The sequence below is a fragment of the Thalassophryne amazonica genome, chromosome 13 (genome assembly GCF_902500255.1).
Source record: "Thalassophryne amazonica chromosome 13, fThaAma1.1, whole genome shotgun sequence".
Classification (NCBI taxonomy): Eukaryota; Metazoa; Chordata; class Actinopteri; order Batrachoidiformes; family Batrachoididae; genus Thalassophryne; species Thalassophryne amazonica.
The window spans coordinates 40,025,276-40,051,927 of record NC_047115.1 but is presented as its reverse complement, the minus strand read 5'-3'; the positions used below and the strand labels follow the sequence as shown (position 1 = coordinate 40,051,927).

Here is a 26,652-nt window from a genome sequence, read left to right as displayed (position 1 = left end):
TGCTAAATATTACTTCTTCAACGTAGCTGTTTGGTATGTTTCCTATATATATATATATATATATATATATATATATATATTTTTTTTTTCTTCCTAACTGCTAAATGGTGAATATAGTGTAAAGTATAAGAATTTCATTGACGATCTGTCGATATTATAGTTTCTCGTGGCCTGTTGCTAGGCAACAACTCATTGTAATTTTAATATTTTAGAGAGAGAAAACTGCTCATCGTTGGGAATATTGTGTGAGATTTGTCGCAAGTTTGACATCGTATGCATCAAACAAATAAACAAAAGATAGAACAACTGGAGTTGTGTCATGAAGGGAAAAGGGTGTAGATCTTGTACCAAATATTAATTTGGCTCTCTACTAAGCTGAAAGCAAAATAAATAAATAACTGTATGAACAAAGGGGCAGCACATTGGCTTAATGGTTAGCACTGTAGCCTCACAGCAAGAAGGTCCCAGGTTCGAGCCCAACCTGGTCCTTGTGTGGACTGTGCATGTTTTTCTCATGTTTATGTGGGTTCCCTGTGGGTGCTCCAGTTGTTTTTTATTTATTTATTTATTTATTTTATTTAGTCAATATTTTACCAGGTAAGTCAATTGAGAACACTTTCTCATTTACAGTTGCCTCCCACTTCCGAAAGACATGTGGGTTAGGTGAAGTGGAAACTTTAAATTAACCATAGGTTTGAGTTTCTCTGTCCGTATATGTGATAGACTAGAGGCCTCACACCTTGACGATTTAGCCTGCGTATGCCGGCTGTATCAAAAACGCTGGTGCATGTTCGCGTACGTCGAATAAATTAATGCAGCTGTCACACCTTGATGATTACCCAGTGTATGCCGACAGCCTTGTTTCCACCCAGTGGTTTGGGTTGGTATTGCACTGTTGGTGCGGGTCAGAAACCGAGCAATTTAACATTATTTCAGTTTTTTTTTTCTTCATATTTTATCTTGGTGGACCATTTTCATTGTGTATAGAATGCTGATGAGTGGATTGGCTGTGGTAAACGCTGCCGTGAATGAATGGGGTGCTGTGATTCTTTAAACATTTAAAGCGCCACGCAGTTGCTTTCAGATCTGCTGATCAGGTCATCACAGACCTCAATAATGAAACGCTGTGATGATTTATGCTTTTAAAGCACCAGTCGACCGAGATCAGGTGTGATCAGACCTGAATGAAATGCTGTGTGATCTGTTGGTGTGGTGATCACCGACAGCGATGGTGCTTTAAATGTTTAAACAGCGCATTAATCAGGCGTGACCACACCTGATTGAGCAGGTCATCTGATGAACACACCGACAGCGACTCTGATCGATCGATCAGATTGTCTGATGATCACACCACAGCGACGGTGCTTTAAAAGTTTAAATCATCACAACAATTCTGTGTGATCAGTGCGCAACACCGGCATGAGAAACGCACCTGGAGCAGAAAAACCACAGAGGGACTTGCTTTAAAAAGCTGCATTTCGAGCCACGAATTAAAGTATTTTCAGATGTCATTTTCAAAAATCAGGAGCTTTATGTGGATTCATGTCCGTCTATGATGGTGAACTGGACTGAAGTGAACAGGTCAGATTTACTCCGTGTGTGAATGAACAGTCGATCTGCATGTGGACTGCAGTTTTCAGCCAATCAGTGGCCAGCATTAATGGATGTATATAGACTTATGAGTAAATTACAAAAAACGTGTGCCAACAATCACATAACTTATCTACAACTTATGTCCCGCATGTGTGGGACGTATGAGTCACACACTGGCATGCGTTGAAAAATTTCAGCATCCCCAAAATTTTTTGAGGATCTTAGCTTATTAGGACATGCATCAGCTAGCTAGCTTCAGCATGTTTCAGAGTACTCTTAACTTATTAAAAAACAAACAAACAAACAAACAAACAAAAAAACTTACCCTTAACTTAATGGACTTATGCCAGCGTTTTTAATATGAATGGCATACACTGGCTAAATCATCAAGGTGTGACAGGGCCTTTCAACTTCAATTTTACATCTTACCCAATATTACAAACTAAGGCCTTATCCACACAGAAATGAATACAATCTTTTTTTGTTGTTTTTGAAAAGTAAGTAAGTAAGTAAATTTCATTTATATATAAAAGTGTTCTGTGAACATGGCACTGTTTCAATAAATATCTGCGTAGACATGAATCCACTGAAAACAGTGTTGTATACAACCCCTGGCAAAAATTATGGAATCACCGGCCTCGGAGGATGTTCATTCAGTTGTTTAATTTTGTAGAAAAAAGCAGATCACAGACATGACACAAAACTAAAGTCATTTCAAATGACAACTTTCTGGCTTTAAGAAACACTATAAGAAATCAGGAAAAAAAAATTGTGGCAGTAAGTAACGGTTACTTTTTTAGACCAAGCAGAGGGGAAAAAAAAAAATATGGAATCACTCAATTCTGAGGAAAAAATTATGGAATCATGAAAAACAAAAGAACGCTCCAACACATCACTAGTATTTTGTTGCACCACCTCTGGCTTTTATAACAGCTTGCAGTCTCTGAGGCATGGACTTAATGAGTGACAAACAATACTCTTCATCAGTCTGGCTCCAACTTTCTCTGATTGCTGTTGCCAGATCAGCTTTGCAGGTTGGAGCCTTGTCATGGACCATTTTCTTCAACTTCCACCAAAGATTTTCAATTGGATTAAGATCCGGACTATTTGCAGGCCATGACATTGACCCTATGTGTCTTTTGCAAGGAATGTTTTCACAGTTTTTGCTCTATGGCAAGATGCATTATCATCTTGAAAAATGATTTCATCATCCCCAAACATCCTTTCAATTGATGGGATGAGAAAAGTGTCCAAAATATCAACGTAAACGTGTGCATTTATTGATGATGTAATGACAGCCATCTCCCCAGTGCCTTTACCTGACATGCAGCCCCATATCATCAATGACTGTGGAAATTTACATGTTCTCTTCAGGCAGTCATCTTTATAAATCTCATTGGAACGGCACAAACAAAAGTTCCAGCATCATCACCTTGCCCAATGCAGATTCGAGATTCATCACTGAATATGACTTTCATCGTCATCCACAGTCCACGATTGCTTTTCCTTAGCCCATTGTAACCTTGTTTTTTTCTGTTTAGGTGTTAATGATGGCTTTCGTTTAGCTTTTCTGTATGTAAATCCCATTTTCTTTAGGCGGTTTCTTACAGTTCGGTCACAGACGTTGACTCCAGTTTCCTCCCATTCGTTCCTCATTTGTTTTGTTGTGCATTTTCGATTTTTGAGACATATTGCTTTAAGTTTTCTCTCTTGACGCTTTGATGTCTTCCTTGGTCTACCAGTATGTTTGCCATTAACAACATTCCCATGTTGTGTGTATTTGGTCCAGAGTTTAGACACAGCTGACTGTGAACAACCAACATCTTTTGCAACATTGCGTGATGATTTACCCTTTTTTAAGAGTTTGATAATCCTCTCCTTTGTTTCAATTGACATCTCTCGTGTTGGAGCCATGATTCATGTCAGTCCACTTGGTGCAACAGCTCTCCAAGGTGTGATCACTCCTTTTTAGATGCAGACTAACAAGCAGATCTGATTTGATGCAGGTGCTAGTTTTGGGGATGAAAATTTACAGGGTGATTCCATAATTTATTCCTCAGAATTGAGTGATTCCATATTTTTTTCCTCTGCTTGGTCTAAAAAAGTAACCGTTACTGACTGCCACAATTTTTTTTCCCTAAATTCTTATAGTGTTTCTTAAAGCCAGAAAGTTGCCATTTGAAATGACTTTAGTTTTGTGTCATGTCTGTGATCTGCTTTTTTTCTACAAAATTAAACAACTGAATGAACATCCGCCGAGGCCGTTGATTCCATAATTATTGCCAGGGGTTGTATATGCCAGGCCTGTATGTGGGGCTGTAACACTCTCACAAAAGGTGGAGAAGATGTGGAGCATGTGCATAACTGGTGTATAGAGCTAATCAGTGTATCAGCAGAAGCGAGAAGTTCACAAAGCAGCACACAGAGTAAATATGAAGTCTTTTAAAATCTGAGCTGTTGCGTCCTTTCAGCCAGATTTATCATCGCAACTGGAAACTGTTATCCACATAAGACTTCTTTTTAGAAGAATAAACGCAGGGTGGAGGTGTTTTTAAAGAAGTCCCTCAGTGTTTGTCTACTCAGGTTGCACTTCTCAGCTTGAGCCGGAGGATGCTGCTGCTTCTCCAACAACAAGAAAAAAAAAAACATTTAAAAAGCTGAAAGTCTTTTTTGCAGTTTTTTATTATCGTCAAAATGGCCCTTTTATTCACGCCAGTGTTTTCCACAGCCATTCTTCATTTCTTCAGCATTCTGTTATCATCCATTATGAGGGGTAGACACTGATACACTCAGTGAAAAAAATCAAATTATTTAAAAAAAAAAAAAAAAATTCTTGTTGCTATATGATGTCTTGTGGCTGGGTCTGAGATTAATGAGATGGGCAGGAGATGGGTCTATGACACATTGAAACATCACGAGATGATGCGGCTTCATGAAATTTCACAGGAAAACAATGCTGCAGAGGAAAATTATGGTAAATTTAAGCAAAATTACCCAGGAAAACAGAGAGGGAACACTAAATTTGAAAACTGGCACGATGGTACTGACATCGTAGCATGATGAAGCAGTGTCTTTATTCCATTGCTTAGGGAGAGCCCAGAAGACCATTCAGTGATGTAGTGGGTACATGCTAAATATATAGTTCTAGTATGTTTACATTCGTGTTCATACTGACATCAACAACCAGTTTGTGGCAATTCTATAAAGAAATGCTATAAACATTTAGACTTCTGGTTTATGAGGCTAACACTGTAATGCATGTCATTTTGAAAGGTTTATAGGAGATGTCCAAAGCTGTACATGCAGAAAGTTGTGACAATGTATAACAAGAGTCATCAGGAGATGACATATCCCCTCGTGCCTCACAAATCCCTAATTGAGTGGTTTCGGGAGATCATTCAAGCACACCCTTAAGCTAAATATGAATTAAATTTGTCAACTGGTTCTTTAGATATCGCGCTAGCAAAGGTGGCAATGACAATATCTTGAATATTGCGTTGTGACCTTGAAATTGACCCTAAGGTCACCGTAATCGAGTGGTGTTAAGGGATCTCGTGCTAATAAGGGTAGCAATGACAACATCTTGAATATCTAACTGGGACCTTGACTTTGACCACAAGGTCACCGTAATAGACTGGTGTCAGGGATCACCCAAGTACACCCTAAATATGAATGAAATTGGTCAATTGGTGCTTGAGATATCCTACTACCAAGCAAAAACAGACAGACGGACGGACATGCTGATCGCAATATCCCCCTGTATTTCATACCGGGGAGATAAACAGTACAAATCCACTCTAAGAATTATACTCAAAGTGCAAAGTACCACAATTCTATTCAATTTACTTAATTTACACTGTGCCAAATAACAAGATAAGTCATCCAAAAGTCCTAGACATGAGTAAAGTTTAAATCTTAACCATAACCCTGAAAAGCACCTTGACAGTGGTAAGAAAAAAACTCCTTCAGGTGTTTTTGATTGTAGGAAGAAACTTGAAGCAGACCAAACTCAGTGGGGTGACCGTCAGCTTTGGCTATACTCATTCATCTTCAACTGCTTACTCCAATTAAAGGGTCACGGGTGAACAGGATGCTAGTCTGTCACACGGCCACGTATAGCCAGACAAACACATTCATGCCTGAACTCACACCTGCGCACAATTTAAAGTTTCCAATCCACCTAACCTGCATGTCTTTGTATGTGGGAGGAAGCCGGAGCACCTGGAGGGGATCCACGCAAACTCCACACACAAAGGTCACAGGTGGGAATCGATCCCATGACCTTCTTGCTGTGAGGCAACAGTGCTAACCACTAATTGGCTGTACAAACAAAACAAAAATAAATAAAGCAATAGTATTGTGTAACGGCCACAGTGTTTCTCAGTTTTCTGCAGCAGTTTTAGTTCTGTTCACTTTAACAGCATGGAAGCAGTAATTATTTTTGGTATATTCGCAGTAGACCTTTATGAATAGTACATTGCCGTATACTGTCTGTCTCCTTTGTTGTTGTCTCATTAAACTATTGATCCCGCCTTCTCTCCCAGAATGCCACATGTTGTTCCCACCTCTTGAATGATACATAATTAAATAATATGACCCAGTCTCACACATAATCACCATAATCCTCTTATCTGTAATTGTGTGGAAAGCCTCTTTGCAGACAGACAGTCTAAATCCAATCGCTGTCCTCGCACACACATTTGAAAGCCACCGTTGATTAAAAATAACTCGTACAAGTTCCTTTTTGCTTAATTGGTCCTGATCAAAGCAGACTGGAGCATCATTAAAATTTGAAGCTTGCAAAAAATTTAATTACGGATACCACATTCAGAGCTGTCTGTGTGTGTGTGTGTGTGTATGTATACAGCTGATCTCTGCAGACAACTGTCGGTGTTTGTATCATCAGCTTCTCCTGCTGGAGTTGTAATGTATTTAATACTCAGTTGCATCTGCAGCGGTCTTTTATCATTCAGTGTGCACGCAACACTGCACATTGAAAAATGATCAGAAATAGGTGCATTTTATTATCATGCAATATATTTAGGTTGAAACATATTTGCATAAGCACTTGGAATTTGTTGCTTTTAACTGGAGATCAAAGAGTTGCAAGTGACAGAGAAGCACGACATTAAGAGCTTGAAAGACAAGCCACATTTTATATATATAGACAAACTCTGTGACATCACCCATAGGTTTCCTGATGAGTGGTTTTGGAGCTTGTCCAAATGTCACTATCATGGAAGTGCGTGACACCACCAAACTCCCACACAACCTATAAATGAGTGTGGGCAAGAAAAGTGTGACAAGATGGATGAAGCCTGAGCATGCCCCCATACCACAGTTGTCAAAACCCAAAACAAGCAAAGCTCGACTGACAAGCTAACTTTGGTTCAAAGTTTGATTAATGCCCATTTTCACTGACCACATTCTACTGTCTACAGTTCCGCTAATTAGCGAAGCTAACTTTTTTATTAGTGGATTAGCTTTTCAGCTAACTTCAAAAACCATCAGAGGACTGATTAGCTTCCGCTAAATTTAGTTCTGCTAACTTTTTTTTTTTTTTGCTGGCATAGTTAGTAAAGCCGAATGGTCAAAAACATTTGGGACGTGGCTACCAGGCTGCTATGAAAAAAAGCAAATTACATTCAACATACAGTGTCCCAGACATGTGGCAGAAGTCATGAACAGCAAAAGCAGGTTTGCCTTATGGTAATGATTTCTAAACCAAATCAATCTGGTTAGTTTATCTACATTAATGTCAACTCCATCATTTTTAAGGATGGAACATTAAAACACACTGATGCCAAAAGGCATTATGGGAAAATGAGCCTCCGCTCATCACTGGTTGGTTGGTTTATTTATTTGTGAATGTCATTTTTTTTCATTTCAAAAAAAAAAAAAAAGCATTTGCAAAACTGAAAATTCTGTTTGTTGTGATTTTAGCACAACAAATAGTGGCCGTGTGATATTTGGGTGGGAAGCAGGCCAGAACAAGAACACTCCCCAGGAGTCTGTGTCAGCATCAAGAATAAATAATTGACTTCAGCCTGTTTTAAAGTCAACAATAAACCACAAGATTAAGAAGGATTTGGAGTCAAGTATTAAAAAAAAGAGAGAATTTAATGATCATGTTAATTTTATCATGCCACTTTTGGTGCCTTTAAAAAGGCGGACAATTGCTTTGGATGCAAAGACACTAAAACTCACAAACTGACAGTGTGGATTTGACATATTCATGATTTGGTTTTAGCTTCAATATGCTGCAGTAGAAATATTTATGCATCCAACTTTAAAAAGCTGCATCAAACAATGAAGACAGTGCTCATGGTGCATCTACTGAGACTAAGAGAAATTCAATAAAGACCAACAAATTCTCCATGTGCATCAAGTATGAGACATTATTTGCAACATGTGCTTCCTGTCTCTCTGTGCACGCTGCTAGCCGATAACCGCACTAAAAGACGAGTGTCCAACCAGGACAGGAAGCAGGATTTCTCCATCTTCAAATTGGCAGAAAATGAACTAAATGTGAAGATTTCCCCTCAGCTGCTGCTGGCAACACATCGCTTCTTAGCCACAGGTAGACTGTCTGTGTGTGTGTGCACATGTCCGCACTGTGTTACCTGTGAATTATACACTCAAAAAACTGATGCATTGGATATGCACAATTCAAATTATAAGCAGGATTTCCATCTAATAAATGTATGTAGCCCCAATTCAAATAAAGTGCATCCATGCAAGATAATTTAATTTAGTCGGGACTACATATATTTATTAGATGGAAATCCTGCACATAATTGAGTTCATCCAATGAGTCATTTGTTTGAGTGATACACTCAAAAAACTGACTCATTTGATTGGATTACACCTAATAAATATATGTAGTCCCTACTACATTATATTACATTGTCTTGCATAGATGTGTTTTATTTGAGTTGGAGCTACATATATTTATTAGATGGAAATCCTGCACATAATTGAGTTCATCCAATGAGTCATTTGTTTGAGTCATACACTCACAAAACTGACTCATTTGATTGGATTACACCTAATAAATATATGTAGTCCCAACTACATTATATTACATTGTCTTGCATAGATGTGTTTTGAGTTGGAGCTACATATATTTATTAGATGGAAATCCTGCACATAATTGAGTTCATCCAATGAGTCATTTGTTTGAGTCATACACTCAAAAAACTGACTCATTTGATTGGATTACACCTAATAAATATATGTAGTCCCATCTAAATTATATTACATCATCTTGCATAGATGTGTTTTATTTGAGTTGGAGCTACATATATTAGATGGAAATCCTGCACATAATTGAATTGAGTTCATCCAGTGAGCCATTTTTTGAGTGTATAATGAAGATGATTTTACTTTGTGTCTAAGTGAGGATGGAGTAGCCAGGAATTCATGCTTGGGTGGGTATCACAGTGCCCCCCCACCCCCTTCAAAAACTATGGGAGGGGGGGAAGACAAAAAATAATTGTTTCGTTTCATTTGTTGTTCTGAACATTTGGAAAGAATAAATTTTTTTCAGGTAATATTAAAAACAGTAAATCATTTTAAAGCTATTATTTTGAACATTTCAAGTGAATTATTGTTATTTCTCTCTTTCTTTTTTACACAATTGTTTTATTTGACTCAAAGTATACTCAACAAAAATATAAACGCAACACTTTTGGTTTTGCTCCCATTTTGTATGAGATGAACTCAAAGATCTAAAACTTTTCCACATACACAATATCACCATTTCCCTCAAATATTGTTCACAAACCAGTCTAAATCTATGATAGTGAGCACTTCTCCTTTGCTGAGATAATCCATCCCACCTCACAGGTGTGCCATATCAAGATGCTGATTAGACACCATGATTAGTGCACAGGTGTGCCTTAGACTGTCCACAATAAAAGGCCACTCTGAAAGGTGCAGTTTTGTTTTATTGGGGGGGATACCAGTCAGTATCTGGTGTGACCACCATTTGCCTCATGCAGTGCAACACATCTCCTTCGCATCATCCGTGAAGAGAACACCTCTCCAACGTTCCAAACACCAGCGAATGTGAGCATTTGCCCACTCAAGTCGGTTACAACAACGAACTGGACTCAGGTCGAGACCCCGATGAGGACGACGAGCATGCAGATGAGCTTCCCTGAGACAGTTTCTGACAGTTTGTGCAGAAATTCTTTGGTTATGCAAACAGATTGTTTCAGCAGCTGTCCGAGTGGCTGGTCTCAGACGATCTTGGAGGTGAACATGCTGGATGTGGAGGTCCTGGGCTGGTGTGGTTACACGTGGTCTGCGGTTGTGAGGCTGGTTGGATGTACTGCCAAATTCTCTGAAACGCCTTTGGAGACGGCTTATGGTAGAGAAATAAACATTCAATACACGAGCAACAGCTCTGGTTGACATTCCTGCTGTCAGCATGCCAACTGCACGCTCCCTCAAATCTTGCGACATCTGTGGCATTGTGCTGTGTGATAAAACTGCACCTTTCAGAGTGGCCTTTTATTGTGAGCAGTCTAAGGCACACCTGTGCACTAATCATGGTGTCTAATCAGCATCTTGGTATGGCACACCTGTGAGGTGGGATGGATTATCTCAGCAAAGGAGAAGTGCTCACTATCACAGATTTAGACTGGTTTGTGAACAATATTTGAGAGAAATGGTGATATTGTGTATGTGGAAAAAGTTTTAGATCTTTGAGTTCATCTCATACAAAATGTGAGCAAAACCAAAAGTGTTGCGTTTATATTTTTGTTGAGTATATGTTTGTCTAAAGTCTGCCATCACACTGTGAGGAATATTTCATAAGGGGTTTAATCCCAAAATCCACAGCATATAAAGTTAGACGAGGCTTTGGTAAAAGGATGGACTAAATGCTGAGGAAAATTGATGCATGTTAATTCCCCATGTAGTGACAATGCTGTTACCTGTGTTTTGATCTTGTAGAGGTTGAGCCATTCAGGTCATGCCACCTGTCAGAAAAAATCTTGCTGTGTCTCATCAAACATCCCAGTGTCGTGCAGGAACTCAAGTTCAACCCCCGCAACAAACACGCCGCTCATCACTATCTCTACCAGAGAAACAAACCTGTCGACTACTTTGTTCTCATCCTGCAGGTAAATTAGTCTGTGCTGAAACTTTACAATTAAAATGCAACCAGTTGGTTCCTGTGAAGTTTATTTTGCTTATAGCAGTTCCTGAGATTTGAAATAAGTAAGTAATAGTACCCATGGACATGTAGACATTAAGGGCTACGGCACTCTGACAGTTGACCTCAAGGATGATGATCTTCAGCCAAATGATTGATCTCCGGCTGACCTTGCCAGGGCAGTTCTGGAATCCATCTAAGTATTGCCACATTTGGTCAAAAATCAAATTCCTTGATCTTGACCTTTGCCAAATTTATAGGGGCAATTTCAAAATTAACCTTCACTGACATACTAAGTTTGGATGGAATCAGCAAAACAGCCAAATGAGGAGGCTGAAAAACACACAGGCAGACATGACTTTGGACCCAGTGATTGACCTTTGACAAATTTTGCCTTGGCTGGCAATTCTGGAACCTACCTCTGTATACATGCTAAGTACAAAGTGTAGTGGAAAAACCTGACCGTTGATCCAATTACCTAAACCCCAGTGACTGACCTTTGTCAAATTTGTCCTTACCGGGCAATTCCTAGTTCCAAAACCCACATTGAAATGTGTTCCATTTTTGTTGTAAATTGGAGTGGAAAAATTTGAATTTGAACCTTTTACCCCAATGGCCCTGACCCCACTGACTGACCTTTGATAACTTTGATCTTAGGCAAATCCAGACTCCACTTCCATATGGATGGGGAGGTTGTGAAAAACTTTTTTTTTTTTTACCATGTGCATCAGCAAAGCAGCAAAAGTGTAAAGTGTACATGTACCCTGGGTGTTACGTCAAATACAGCTGTATTTTCTAAACTGCAGCAGCTATAAATTTTCCAAGGTACACAATATGTTCAGAATGACCAACAAGTTTGGGAGAGTCATAGAAGAGTGTAAAATTTCTATTTTGATATTTTAAGAGAAAATGGCTAAAATAAGTGGGTGAGCTTATTACTGTACATCGAAAGAAAATGAACATTTGCCAAATATACACACACTCACTCATCTTCAACCGCTTTGTCCAGTTGAGGGTCACGGGGGGCTGGAGCCTATCCCAGCAGTCATAGAGCGTGAGGTGGGGTACACCCTGGACAGGATGCCAGTCTGTCATAGAGTCACATATAGACAAAAAAACACACCCACACGCACACCGACAAACAATTACGTTTCCAATCAACCTAACCTGCATGCCGTTGGATGTGGGAGGAAGCCGGAGCACCCACAGAGAACCCATGCAAACACAGGGAGAACACGCACACTCCACACAGAAAGGCCACAGGTGGGAATCGAACCCATGACCTTCTCTCTGTGAGGCAACAGTGCTAACCACTAAGCCACTGTGTGCTGCCCTTGCCAAATATAATGAAATTTTATTTTCAGTCACTGTTATCAATGGAGTATTGATTTAAACGTGAAAAATACAAAACAAAACTAGTTTCTTTAGGAGACAGCAGTATCTAGAGATCTTGAATGTTTTAAAAATTATCATGGAAATTTCCCAACATTTATGCACATAATTTCAGCCCAGAAAGTTTAACTTAACTAAATATGTGGGGTGATTCCGGACTCTATGTAGGTCATTTGACCTAATGTTTTCTAACAGTTTTCTCTTAACATAGCAGAATTAGAAATTTTACCCTCTTCTATGACCATTCTAAACATGTACTGGTCATTCTGAACATTTTGAATACCTTCAAAAATCTGTAGCTGCTGCAGTTCAGGTGTATTTGAAGTAACACTTGGGACAAAAAAGGCTGTGGTCATTTTGCGGGTTGTTCATGCTGGATAGAGATTTTGATGCATATCCCAAGTTGTTCATTGGGAACATATTAGTCTAGAACAGTTGAGTTATCCTCTCTTAAATGATGTACATACATGTCTAAGCCAGGTCATAGAGTAAGGGGCACAGACAATTACACAAACATTTTTCAAATTATAATATACATGGGCATATAAGGGCACCTGCACAGATTATCAAAAGAGTAATACTGTGCTCACACTATGTGCTTAAATGATGTGTTTTCACTGCAGGGACAGGTGGAGGTTGAGATTGGAAAAGAAGCTCTTCGTTTTGAAAATGGAGCATTTTCTCACTATGGGATGCTAGCACTCATCCCTCCGCTGCCTGTTGGCGAGTATACACACACACACACACACACAAAGTGGTGAGGATGAGGATGATGGGGAAGAGCTCAGCAGCCCTTAAAAAAGTGAAAAAAAAAAAAAACCCTGTGATTTGGAAGACTGTGAAAAGAAGCAGCAGCCGTGGGAAATGAGATGTATTTAACAGAACAGATATGAGATAATTTCTCAGTGGAAGAACTTGACCCAACCAGGATTACATAAAATCCTGCTCAGAACAATAAGCAAGCAAAAACATGCCACACTGTCTGAATCCAGGTGAGAATATTACAGGATCACAAACAGCTGTGGGAATATATCATTTGGGAAGTGTCAATAGCAAAACAGTTTCTCAGCTTTGCTTATGGGTGTTACAAGTAGACAATGGGCTGAGACCCCAACGCAGAGAAAAGAGGGGTTGGCGTCAAAAAGAGTTTTATTTGTCAGCACCAGAGCAGAGTTCAGTACACAGGAAAGCAATCAGTAATGAGAAACATTGTCCAATAAGTGGAAAGCAGGCTCAGAAATACACAAGGAAAAAATAGGTTCAGTAACAAGTCAAATGCAAGGAAACACTAGGAATATCAGTAAGAAGAAAGTACAAACATTCAAACAACCAATTGAGAGACACACAGGGGTTTAAATACACTGGGAGTAGATTGCAAACAGGAGGCAGGTGAGGGCAATCAGATAAATGACATGCAAGTGGTTGAACAGACAGGAAGAAAGCTACAAACATACAATAGAAACAAGGGTGTCAAAATAAAACAGGAAGTGGGCCAAAGAAACAGGGAGTAATGAAATACATAAAGGCAAAGCAAACAAGTAATTCAGTGGGCATAGGAGAAATGATTTAGAAATTACACACACAAGGGAACAAAACTGTAATATATAATAATATACGTATAATAAAACCAAACACAGGACAGACACAAGAGGGAAGCAGAGGACAAATACAGACACAAAAATCCACAGGGGACTCCAAATAATGACACCAGGAACAGTCACAAGGGGGTAGCAAAGGATAAACACAGACAGACAGAGATCATGACAATGGGGCTATTCCACAGAGCATAGTTCCTTCCTGTTTAATCCGGAATGGCAAAACCCTCTCAACCTTTTTTGCAACGCCTTGTTACATTTACCGCTGACTCTGAGCAGGTTGCCAGTTCTGCACTTTATAAACAAGTTTGTTTCCTCTTAGTCCAGCTGATATGCCTCTGAAAATGACACAACTGAATGAGAGCAGAAATGAAAGCATTTAAATAAATTTCAATAAAAAAAAAACAATTTTTGTAAAACACATGTAACATGAGACTTTATGAAAATAAATTTTCGTTATCTGACCTCTGGTCTAAAAACATTGTGTTGTTGTGTATTTATAGCACATGTCACATTTGTAATGTGACATGTGCTATAAATACTGGTGGTATATGAAAACATGTTTTTTTTTCTTCATTTGTGTTTAGGTCAGAGGTGCAGTTCTCGGAGCAGTGGACTGAACCAGTCTGATTCATTACTGAGTGGAGGCAGCATGGGTCAGCTTCCCACAGGAGGAGGAGGGGTCTACTTACCAGACTACTCAGTCAGACAGATCACAGACCTGCAGATCCTCAAGGTTACACAAGCAGACACACACACACACACACACACACACTACAAACTGGAAAACCTAACTGGCACCGACACCAAGTACCCACACTTCTTAACATCTCTTCATTTAATATTGAAAATGTCAAGTCTTCCTCTGCTGCAGCATTCGCCTTTGATATGGTCTAATCCATAATTCTGAGCAAACACAGACATCCTGTCCTCCTCCTTCCTTTAATCACTGGGAATAATTGAACTCCATTTCCACCATGAATATTTTAGCCACAAATGATGGATGTGCTTTTGGACTTCACCTCTCCTCCCCTTTCATGTTTCCTCACTGTGAAGGAAACACAGACAGAACCTGAAAGGGCACATGAGCAAATATTCTCTTTGGTGATATATGTTTACACCTGGGTCCATATATATTTGGACATTCACAGCAAAATTGTGCTTCTTACCTACTTCTTAAGGGACCAAATGTTATTGGACAGGAGGCTGCTGAACTCTTTCACAGCCAAGTGTGTGTTAGTCTCTTATTACTTGGTTCTTTTAACAGTTTCATATTGCTTGGTATTGAGTCGGTTATGAAGGAATGAAAGTAGGATGGAAGCGGAGGCAGACCAGTGACATTGTGATAGGTAGAACAACTGGCAATAGTTGCGGCAGACACAGTCTCTCCAATCACAGCCACTGAAGGTGGTCACTTCTTCAAAGTTATTATGGGGTTTTGGTTTTAGTAAAAGCATAATTCAACCTTAATCACAGAAGAAAACACACAAAAATCAGTCCTTATTGCAAAATCAATGTGTATCAATTCAGCATCAGCATCCTATGAAGGCTGCCAGAGTGGCTATAAGCCCAACCGTTGGTCAGAGAGAACATAGAGAGGGCGGACGTCCTATATGCTGCATTGTAATTGGCTGAGCGCCGGCCACCATTTTGAATGTGTGTAACTGGGTGTTGCTATAGACGCACAATGGCAGTCTTTGTATCACTCTAGAGCAGTGGCAGTCCTAGAGTGATTTACTCCCCGGGCGAAACCCCCTGCGTGCCCCCCCCGCGCACACTAACGTGACCACCACCTCCTCCCCACCACCCATGAAAACACTAACTTCGTCCAGAACACCCACAATCCCACAAATTAACTCACACCAGATTTCCAGTTTTAATGACTACTGCAATAACAAACACAAAGAAATTGGCACAGTGTAATGTGTCATCATCCATGGACTTATCTGCAATGATCATCTCAAAAGTTAGCAGGAGGCATCATAATTGTTTGCCCCAGTGCTCACTATACGTGATGTGAAATTCCATCGAGTAGGAGCATTTCTGGGCAACCTTGAGCAGCCTGCATACTCAAGAAAAGACATCCTCTTTGTGAATTTTGAGAAAAATGTGGCAAACCCAGAGAGTGATGCAAAAAAATATTCTGCACTCAGATAAGCATTTAGCCCCCTGAGACAGAACCAGATTCAGTCTGTGTGCATAGCAATGCACAAACATTGCACTGGGGGCTATTGCTTTAACTTTGGCCTGCAAACCATTGAGAGCTGAAGCCATAACAGCAGCCACGGCTTCTTCGTAAGGAAGACTATCAAATGGCTTCGCCAAAATCCGGTCCACAACATTCAAATTGTCTGCCATTATGTGCAGCTTGCTACCTAGCTAGCTCGCTAGCTGGGACTGGCGTGAGGCTCGTGTGAAATTTGTCCGCCTGTGAGTGCTTTGTGACGGTGGAGGAGCTCAGCAGCACCCGCTGCTCGGTAGGGACAGAAACTGTGATAGAAGTCAGAAAGAGTGATAGAAGTCAGTCTCCAAACACAAGCAGCTACAAAAAAAAAACAAAAAAACACCAGAAATAGAAGCTCGATTTGTCGCTAGTCTCCGGTTCAACTCAGAACAGAATAAAACAGTGTTGCCAGATATGAAATATGAAACTATCGTACCAAAACCTCAAAATTATCATATTTTGGGAGAAATTATCGTACACAAACAAAACGCATACAACGTAGCTATTTTAACTTTTTTTTTTTAATTTACAAAGAATTTTATGTCACATTTTTAAACAGTAATTATAGTAATGGGGAAACTATGGCACAAAAAGAACGCAAATGCACAAGCAAATGCACTACCAGACTAGAAAGATTTTTTTTTTTCTGTGAAGGGACACAAACATGTGTTAATTACCAGACCAGAAAGAGTCGAATTCAACCTCGAGGTCGCTGTCGTCATCCGATGCCATGGCCACTTGTGCAGATTTTGTTGAACACAGAAAAAATGTTGACACCTCCATAAGGAACTTGAACTTTTTTTATTTTTCTTGTATATCTCTTTGCTCTTGTGTTTTGTTCGTTTGTTATTGCATTTGTTGAAATAAAGTTTCGGAAAAAAAAAAATGTTGTTGGTTGGGGAATCTTCCTGTCACGGCAGACTGGATGGGAACTCATTACTTTGTAAAGAGAGGGGGCGGGCTTTCAAATGACTTTGTCCCGGGCGGCCAAAGCCAGCAGCAGCCCTGTGTGTGGTGTGTCTTTGATGCCGCCTGAGTGCAACACCTGCAAAATGATTCTTGGGTGTCAGAGAGAGATGCGTGTTTGGGCAACCAACTGAAATTATCGTACATATTGGATTTTTTTCCCATTATTGATCGTACATCGTACAGAGGGCAAAACTATCATACAAATCCGATAATTATCGTACATCTGGTAACACTGGAATGAAAATTTAAAAATGCTCCCACGGATGTTTACACCAAAAGATCGCTGATTCGCTCATTTCGCTGTCAATCAAAAAGGGATTCAGCCTCAGACAGATTATCCAATCATCATGCAGAAGCTGAGCGTCCGGGCCAGCCGAGGCCAGCCCACTGCCCCATAGACCCCCAGAGACACTGAGCGTCCGATGGGCGGGACAAAGCCCAGCATTTATCTAATGACTCGTCTCGTTTCGCTGCATGCTTTGTGTCGCTATTAAACTCTGGACGCTGAGCGTCCACACTGTTTAAAGCACTGTGAAGCTGCGGGAATGAGTGAGGGGAAAGCCGCATCGTTACCAGTGATAAGAAGCTGATTCTGAACAAAAGTTGAACGCGTTGTAACCATGAACCCCCCGTCAGGACAACACCCCCCGGTTTTTTTTTTTTTTTTGTACAGGTTTTTTTTTTTTTTCGCACGGTCATGCCCCCCCCCGCGATGCCGCCCCAGGCGGCTGCCCGGTCAACCCACCTCCAGGACCGCCCCTGCTCTAGAGTCCTATTAGAGACAAAAGTTTCTGTTTATGTGCATTTTTCATGACCATGGATCATAACTATTATACCAGCAACATCAGAAAAACATCAAGATCTAAAGGAACTGAGTGTTCGGCTATCAAGTGCACCAAGTACACTAAAACAAACAAGGAAGTGGCATTCTCTTTTCCAAAGGGTATCGTTAAGAAATCATTCGATCCACTGACATCAGTAACCTTTTTGCTTAACGATTCCCTTATTGGTCCTTCAGAGTGGCCGTTGTTTTGTTGGGTGTTGGTCAGGAAAATGATCATTTCTCTACATTGATTACAGACCCTGCAGCGGGTCTGTAATCAACTTTTCTGCAGCGTGGCTTTGCTTTGAACCTTCAAAGCAGTGATTCACAGATCGAAGCAGTGCTTCGATCTAATGCTTCGTTGATTCATTGTTTTACGAGGTCTATTAGAAAAGTATCCGACCTTATTATTTTTTTCAAAAACCATATGGATTTCAATCACATGTGACTGCGTCAGACAAGCTTGAACCATCGTGTGCATGCGTGAGTTTTTCTATGCCTGTCGGTTGCGTCATTAGCCTGTGAGCAGGCTTTGAGTGAGGAGTGGTCCAGCCCCTCGTCGGATTTTCATTGTCAGGAAATGGCGGAATGATTTGGGCTTTTTTCCATCAGAATTTTTTCAGAAACTGTTAGAGACTGGCAGCTGGAAACCATTAGAAAAATTTATCTGGCTTTCGGTGAAAATGTTACGGGCTTGATAGAGAATAAGGAGTGTTACTGTCGCTTTAAGGATGGCCCCCAGCGGCTGTGGGGCGCGCCGCGCTCCGAAGCCGCCATCGACAGGCTGAACGACCATTTCATTTCTAAACGGATGGCTGTCTGGATCCGTGACCATCATGTGCCATTTCTCTGGTTATCACAAGAGCTGGACATCAACCATTTTCCGGCAGATTTCACTTTTAACAAGAGATTTTGTCATGGAAAGCGGAGCGGAGGCTTCGCGCGTCACGATGGACTCGCTACTGGAGCGAGACAAAACCACCTCCGTTTTGGTTTCACAGGACGGCTTTGAGATGGCGTTCAGACAGCTGTCGGTGGTTTTTCCATCGAATGATTATCTGAGAAATTGTGGATGTGCCTGGACATGCCAGAACATGTCCCGTGAGGCTTCATCACGGCGTTGCTGTTCGCCATGCGGCACCAACGCGATGCGCGGAATTCCTCCACACGTCTGTCTCAATGTGCCGAAAAAGTGCTGATGTTCACGTCTTTTCACAATTCCTGTGCTAGTCAGACGACGTCCCGGATAAAACACAGCAGCCAGTTTGGAAATGAACGGCACATTCCACTGTTACAGGAGTTTTTGTCATGGAAAGAGGAGCGGAGGCTCAGCTTTCCATGACAAAATCTCTTGTTAAAAGTTCAATCTGCCAGAAATGGTTGATGTCCAGCTCTTGTGATAACCAGAGAAATGGCACATGATGGTCACGGATCCAGTCAGATACTTTTCAAATAGACCTCGTATTTCGCTTTAGCTTAATTTCCCCCCACTAAAACCCAAAAGAGCATATGTCTGTGAGTAATACTTACCTTTTCATGCTAAACCAACCTGTTATGGTCTTCTGAAACAGTTGATAGATGTATAAAAAAAAAAAAAAAAAAAACGGGACCAATGCTAACGCGTTAGGATGTCTATGGCATTTTCAATGTTAAAGTTAGCAATAAGCTGTTGCAGCTGTCAGCACGTTTGTGTGCATTTGTTTTCTGTACAGTAATGGCTCAGCGTTTGTTATTTATTTGTTTAATATGGACATAACATTCACATTGGACAAACCAGATGCAATGTTTTAAGTGTTATAGCAAAATATGCTAATTTTCAACACCTGTCCATAGAGGGCTTTTAGAATTAACACAATACAAAATTTACATGATTGCACCTACTATATACACAATACTTTTCATTTTATACATCACCATGTGCACAGTTCTGTCCTGATTTTAGCCACAGTTTCACACACCTACTAAAGGTGGTCATATCAGTCTCCAGTTTTAAATGTGTGAGGAGTGAGTTCCACAGTCGGGCTCCAGCAGAGAAGCTGGACTGTCCAAAAGATGTTCTGTGCTTTGGAACCACACAGTCCCCACTCACAGAGGCTCTGGTGTTTGGTCTGAGAGAGCCTTGATGTCTGACATCATAAAAGAGCCAAATGTATTACAAATTGTAATATTTTTTTAATTTATTTTGTTTATATATTATTAATGATAGTAGCAACAACAGGGTGAGATGGAAACGATTGATCTGCTGTGGCGACCCCTAACGGGAACAGCTGAAAGACAAAGAAGAAGAGGAGCAACAACAACAATAATAGAACCTGATTAAAAACACAAAAGAAAATATAAAACTAAATATAAAATATAAAACTAAAACTATAAAAGATCAGGCTGCCTAGGTTATAATATACTTACAGCGCTCTATACACTCCACAATCATAACAGCTGTTTAAATAAATGTTTGTAATAGTAGTTCCTTGTGTTCTAAAGTCAAATAGTGCATTACAGTAGCTTGTAGTACACTCAAGATAGGTTTTGTTTACAAAACTGATATTTTCTCACCGGCTGTGGGAGGGTTCGCAGCCCGCGGAGAGGCTGTGATCTAAAGCGGTTCTGTTTGGCTCATCACACGCAGGGAACTGTGTCAAACAAACACCATCTTACAGGCAACAAGCAGCATTTTGTTCATAAAAACTGTTTCGTCGTCGTTAACAGGCTTCCGTACAAAATGCTTATGAAGTTTGTCTGCTTTCATCCATTGCAGTGTTTTTTTTTTTTTCGCAGTAATTAAAGATGGCGCAGTTAAATGTGTCAAACATACACTGGTTTTCAGAGCCTTAAAAAAAGTGTAAAAAACTTAGTTTAGATGCACAAAACATGTCAAATACATGATCACGGTTCGGCGAATAAGGTAAGACATTATATTTATCTGCCCAGTGGTTGGGTGAATAGCCTTTGCCAAAGGCTGCACTCATCGATCGCATGCGCCATAGTGGAGTGACAAGGCCATCTCATTTTAAAGGCTCCTTGCAACACGGCTGACAAGTGCAGCCTTCTACACTGAAAAAAGTGAAACACAGTGCACTTCATTCAAAGTACTTATTTACATTGGTCTAATGGAAAATTGTGGTTTCCAGTTTAAATCTGCTGGAATCACTTTACAAAATTATAAATATACATTGTGAGAAACTAAAAAAATGAGCTGTAACAAATTACATCAATTTTTTTTAAGTTGATCCAAAGTAGCATTTTTTTTCAGTGTATCCCCTGAAAATGAAGGATACACCAAATGTATACTTCACAGACCAAGAGTCACTGTCCAATTTTTTTTTTTTTTTTTTTTTCCAAAACAAAATTGTTAGTAAATTACAAAAAACAAACAAACAAAAGCCAAGAGGACAATGGTGGGCTCCATATGAACAATTGCAAGTAAGTTATGTTGATAAGAAAAGTGTACTATGTAAGTATTTAATAATTATTACTCAGCTGTAGATTACACCCACTACACTAGTTTGTCACATGTAGTTGTCAAGGGTGCTAGGTGACAATGTGGGGTAAGCTAATGACGCAGTTGTAAAATGCTCAGTGGGCAAGACCGTCTCATTGCACAGCACTGTTGGTTCTGCCTCCATGGTCTCAGTTGGCCAGATCTTCATAGAACAGTCTTAGAAGAATGCTGCCCCTGAATTGAGACACAGGCAGTCTTTGTGTGTGTGTGGTGGGCAGAGCAGAAAATCTGACCTCACATGTGGATGGGAAGGACGTCTTCCACACCATTGTAGCAAGTTCTGGGTATTCTCCTTTAACTTAAATGCAGAACACCAATCCCTCAAAATATTGAGAAAACAAAATATACTAGAACATAATTAAATAAGAAATAAGTATAATATGGAATGAATGACTTTGTATCAAATGACTAAGATGAGGAGCATCACATTGTGAGGGAGTGTCAGCTTTGACATTTTGGCCATGTGGCCCATTTCTCTGTGCATGATCTGCATGATCCAGCATGCAGGTACTCGAGTTTTGAGGACCACGGTAGCTGGAGAAGGTCAAGGTGATCCTCACAATGTCACCTAGATGTGGCAGATAAACAGTTACTTTCATGTGGTGGAGATGGACCAGTTTTTCTGCTTGGGTGGCTGACATCAAGGACCATGTGGAGGATGCAATGACATGCAGCACCAACAGCAGACTTGGCCTGAACTGAACATGAACACAAAGTCATGTTTTGACCGCTATCCAGTGATAAAATGACCCTTCAGTGTATTTCAGGAGCAGGTCAGCAATTCAGTCTATTTATTTCCACATGTAGAACAGATAAATTTAACAGGATGTGAACAAAGACAGTTGTGTCTTTCTACCAAAAAAGCAAATTGACACCCCTATCAAGAGGACACAACCTGTCCAAAAGCCTGATTGGGGAGGTTTGTGATGTAATGTGTTATATACCATGAGAAAGTAACTGTCTGCTTTAACATTATGTGTCTTGATGTATCTGAATTCCAAGAAATTCATCAGTTTGTTAATTAAACGACGACAGGCTGTCACACACCCTAAACAGAGAGAAAGCCTGTTGATGTCAAAATACACTGTAGGCCGAACTGCATCTGCACATACTGACGCTATACTGACAATGCACCCACCAGATCACCAGGAACCACTACCAGAATGCTCTAAGGGCCACCAAGATGGACAGCTCTCCACAGACCCCAGACCCCATCGACAGGGACCTTACAGGAAGACCTGCGGTTCCAGAAGCCCGTTCCCACAGCATCGCCCTTCCCCTGACGACCACACACACACGGCTGGGCCTGGCACACCTTGCACGACTCCACCCCTACAGCAGCCTTCGCAGCACCTCCCAGCTCAACGAAAGAAACCGTATAGTCCGTAAGTGCCGTCTGTTAAATGTCCAAATGCTTTTTAGACATTTTCCTTTGTGCAGTGGAAGTTAGTCAGTTTGCAAGGATTTTATATGAAAATACCCCATTAAAATCTGAAATGATGGAATTTATGAAATAAGACTTGAAAAATATACTTTGTTATGCTCAATGCTAATATGCAGAAACATGTTCCAAGGTCGCTTATCTTTCAACTTAAATGTGCTGTTATGACTCCAAAAAACTTTCAATGCATAAATATTTATGAAGCAGACTAAATGTGTGTCAGGCGTCACAACCACGTGTATAATGCAAGTCATATTGATTTGAACAGGTCAAAAGCAAAGTTTCATATCAGATTAAAAAAAATGAGATCTTGAACAGGAACTAAAGAAAAAAATGTATGATAAAGCACCAAGCAAAGAGCTGAAGGGTCTCATCCATGGTCTCAGATCACCAAGGTGACTGGCCCTGGTGGTTTATAAGGTGCCCAGTTTCTGCTGGAGGTGGGATTAAGTGTATTATTTGAATGCTCCAGCCTCTACACTTTTGTTGGCTGCCTGCAGAGGTCAGAAAGTGCACAACAAGCTGTTTTGTCTTTCAGAACCCATCCTCCTTTTCAATCCTGAGCTGATATTTGATGGAGGTATGCCCTCTTGTGGTGCCTCTACTGGTGGTTGGCTCTCACTGCGGTATTGTATCACTTCCTGTTCCGGAGCACAGTGGTGTTTTGCTGTATCTGTTAGCTGTTTAATCTGCGCAGTTAGATTGATCTTGTTAATTAGATAACGATTTCTTTCACAGTGTAATCTTCACGTGCCTTAACTAAAGCACTCCCTCTGCTGAATCACCTCTAAATTATTTACACATTATTCACTTTGTGTGTTTTTAGGAATCCGCTAGCTTAGCGCAGCTACTAGCTCTTAGCCGGTTTAGCATGGCGGCTTCTCCTGTCTATTTCGCACTTTTCTGCTCTGGGTGTGAAATGTTTAGTTATTCCTCGGCCTCCTTTAGCAGTAATGGTACTTGTAATAAGTGTAGCTTATTCGTAGCTTTGGAGGCCAGGCTGGGCGAATTGGAGACTCGGCTCCGCACCTTGGAAAATCCGACAGCTAGCCAGGCCCCTGTAGTCGGTGCGGACCAAGGTAGCTTAGCAGCCGTTAGTTTCCCTCCAGCAGATCCCGAGCACCCGGGAAAGCAGGCCGACTGGGTGACTGTGAGGAGGAAGCGTAGTCCTAAACAGAAGCCCCGTGTACACCGCCAACCCATTCACATCTCTAACCGTTTTTCCCCACTCGGCGACACACCCGCCAAGGAACAAACTCTGGTTATTGGCGACTCTGTTTTGAGAAATGTGAAGTTAGCGACACCAGCAACCATAGTCAGTTGTCTTCCGGGGGCCAGAGCAGGCGACACTGAAGGAAATTTGAAACGGCTGGCTATGGCTAAGTGTAAATTTGGTAAGATTGTAATTCACGTCGGCAGTAATGACACCCGGTTACGAATCGGTGTGTAACTTTGCAAAAACAATGTCGGACTCTGTAGTTTTCTCTGGGCCCCTCCCCAATCGGACCGGGAGTGACATGTTTAGCCGCATGTTCTCCTTGAATTGCTGGCTGTCTGAGTGGTGTCTAAAAAATGAGGTGGGCTTCATAGATAATTGGCAAAGCTTCTGGGAAAAACCTGGTCTTGTTAGGAGAGACGGCGTCCATCCCACTTTGGATGGAGCAGCTCTCATTTCTAGAAATCTGGCCAATTTTCTTAAATCCTCCAAACCGTGACTATCCAGGGTTGGGACCAGGAAGCAGAGTTGTAGTCTTACACACCTCTCTGCAGCTTCTCTCCCCCTGCCATCCCCTCATTACCCCATCCCCGTAGAGACGGTGCCTGCTCCCAGACCAGCAATAACCAGCAAAAATATATTTAAGCATAAAAATTCAAAAAGAAAAAATAATATAGCACCTTCAAGTGCACCAGACTAAAACAGTTAAATATGGTCTATTAAACATTAGATCTCTCTCTTCTAAGTCCCTGTTAGTAAATGATATAATAATTGATCAACATATTGATTTATTCTGCCTTACAGAAACCTGGTTACAGCAGGATGAATATGTTAGTTTAAATGAGTCAACACCCACGAGTCACACTAACTGCCAAAACACTCGTAACATGGGCCGAGGCGGAGGATTAGCAGCAATCTTCCACTCCAGCTTATTAATTAATCAAAAACCCAGACAGAGCTTTAATTCATTTGAAAGCTTGACTCTTAGTCTTGTCCATCCAAATTGGAAGTCCCCAAAACCAGTTTTATTTGTTGTTATCTATCGTCCACCTGGTCGTTACTGTGAGTTTCTCTGTGAATTTTCAGACCTTTTGTCTTAGTGCTTAGCTCAGATAATGTTATGTGTCGGACGCAGCTCGGAGAACCGACCAGCGTTTGAAGGACCCAGTATGAAATAAGCAGAGCACGGTACAAAGGCTAACTGAATTTAATACATAACAGTGATCATAATAATAATAAAAGGTGCGGTCTGGCGTGGTGCGCTCCCAGCAGCGCTAATGGTCCGGAGCCAGAAGCTGTTTCGGACCCAAGGACCCCGCCGACACCCCCCAGGTGGCCGCAACAACCGAGTCTGTGAAAGAAGGAACCATTATGTGAGTCCACACTCTACACACAGAACACTTAAAGGTGTACAAACAGCAAACACTTCCTGGCTTGATTACTGATCAGCTTCCAACCTGCAGGCATGGAACATCCCGTTCACAAATCACCACCGCAGTGGAAGCTGATACATGAGTAACATACAGCTCAATACAATAAGGTGTGAGGGACACCACATTTACTGACTGTATAACTGTTAGTCACAAAATCCAACGTACCTCAGGAAGTGTGCTGACGAGCGTGAGACCTCACCCTCTCCTCTTTCACAGACCGTGCATCAAACCTGGACATTCTCAGCGTCCGCTGCTGATGAGATGGCTCCCAAGACGACGATCTCACCCGTCTGGTCACAAGGTCGAGTCTCTGGCAAATGCACACTGTGCACTTCAGTCTTAAATGCCAACATACTCCAATCCCTCCAGATGCACCTCAGCTGTGAGTCCTGACGAGTCGCAGGTGATCAGGGTGAAGTCCTAACAGCCTCAGCAACACAGCCACTCAGTCCCAAATGCACGCCACCTGGGAGGAAACACAAAAGGCAAACAAACCGGCAGCCAGGCCCCCCCAGCCATACAACAGATAACATAATTATAGTGGGCGATTTTAACATCCACACAGATGCTGAGAATGACAGTCTCAACACTGCATTTAATCTATTGTTAGACTCGATTGGCTTTGCTCAAAATGTAAATGAGTCCACCCACCACTTTAATCATACCTTAGATCTTGGTCTGACTTATGGTATGGAAATTGAAGACTTAACAGTATTCCCTGAAAACCCCCTTCTGTCTGATCATTTCTTAATAACATTTAAATTTACTCTGATGGACTACCCAGCAGTGGGGAATAAGTTTCATTACAGTAGAAGTCTTTCAGAAAGCGCTGTAACTAGGTTTAAGGATATGATTCCTTCTTTATGTTCTCCAATGCCATATACCAACACAGGGCAGAGTAGCTACCTAAACTCTGTGAGTGAGATAGATTATCTCGTCAGTAGTTTTATATCCTCATTGAGGACAACTTGGATGCTGTAGCTCCTCTGAAAAAGAGAGCCTTAAATCAGAAGTGCCTGACTCCGTGGTATAACTCAAACTCGCAGCTTAAAGCAGATAACCCGTAAGTTGGAGAGAAAATGGCGTCTCACTAATTTAGAAGATCTTCACTTAGCCTGGAGTCTGTTGCTCTATAAAAAAAAAGCCCTCCGTAAAGCTAGGACATCTTACTACTCATCACTAATTGAAGAAAATAAGAAAAACACCAGGTTTCTTTTCAGCACTGTAGCCAGGCTGACAAAGAGTCAGAGCTCTATTGAGCCGAGTATTCCTTTAACTTTAACTAGTAATGACTTCATGACTTT

General features: G+C 41.0%; 1 protein-coding gene across 1 annotated transcript in view; it reads left to right on the top strand.

Moving 5' to 3' along the window:
- Positions 1-26,652, top strand: part of LOC117523633 (metal transporter CNNM4) — an 84,176-nt gene that overhangs the window by 43,149 nt on the left and 14,375 nt on the right. The window contains exons 3-7 of the mRNA XM_034185208.1: positions 8,036-8,173; positions 10,555-10,724; positions 12,772-12,871; positions 14,331-14,479; positions 22,400-22,643. Of these exons, the coding sequence (XP_034041099.1) occupies positions 8,036-8,173; positions 10,555-10,724; positions 12,772-12,871; positions 14,331-14,479; positions 22,400-22,643 (801 nt within the window). The remainder of the gene's footprint in view (positions 1-8,035; positions 8,174-10,554; positions 10,725-12,771; positions 12,872-14,330; positions 14,480-22,399; positions 22,644-26,652) is intronic.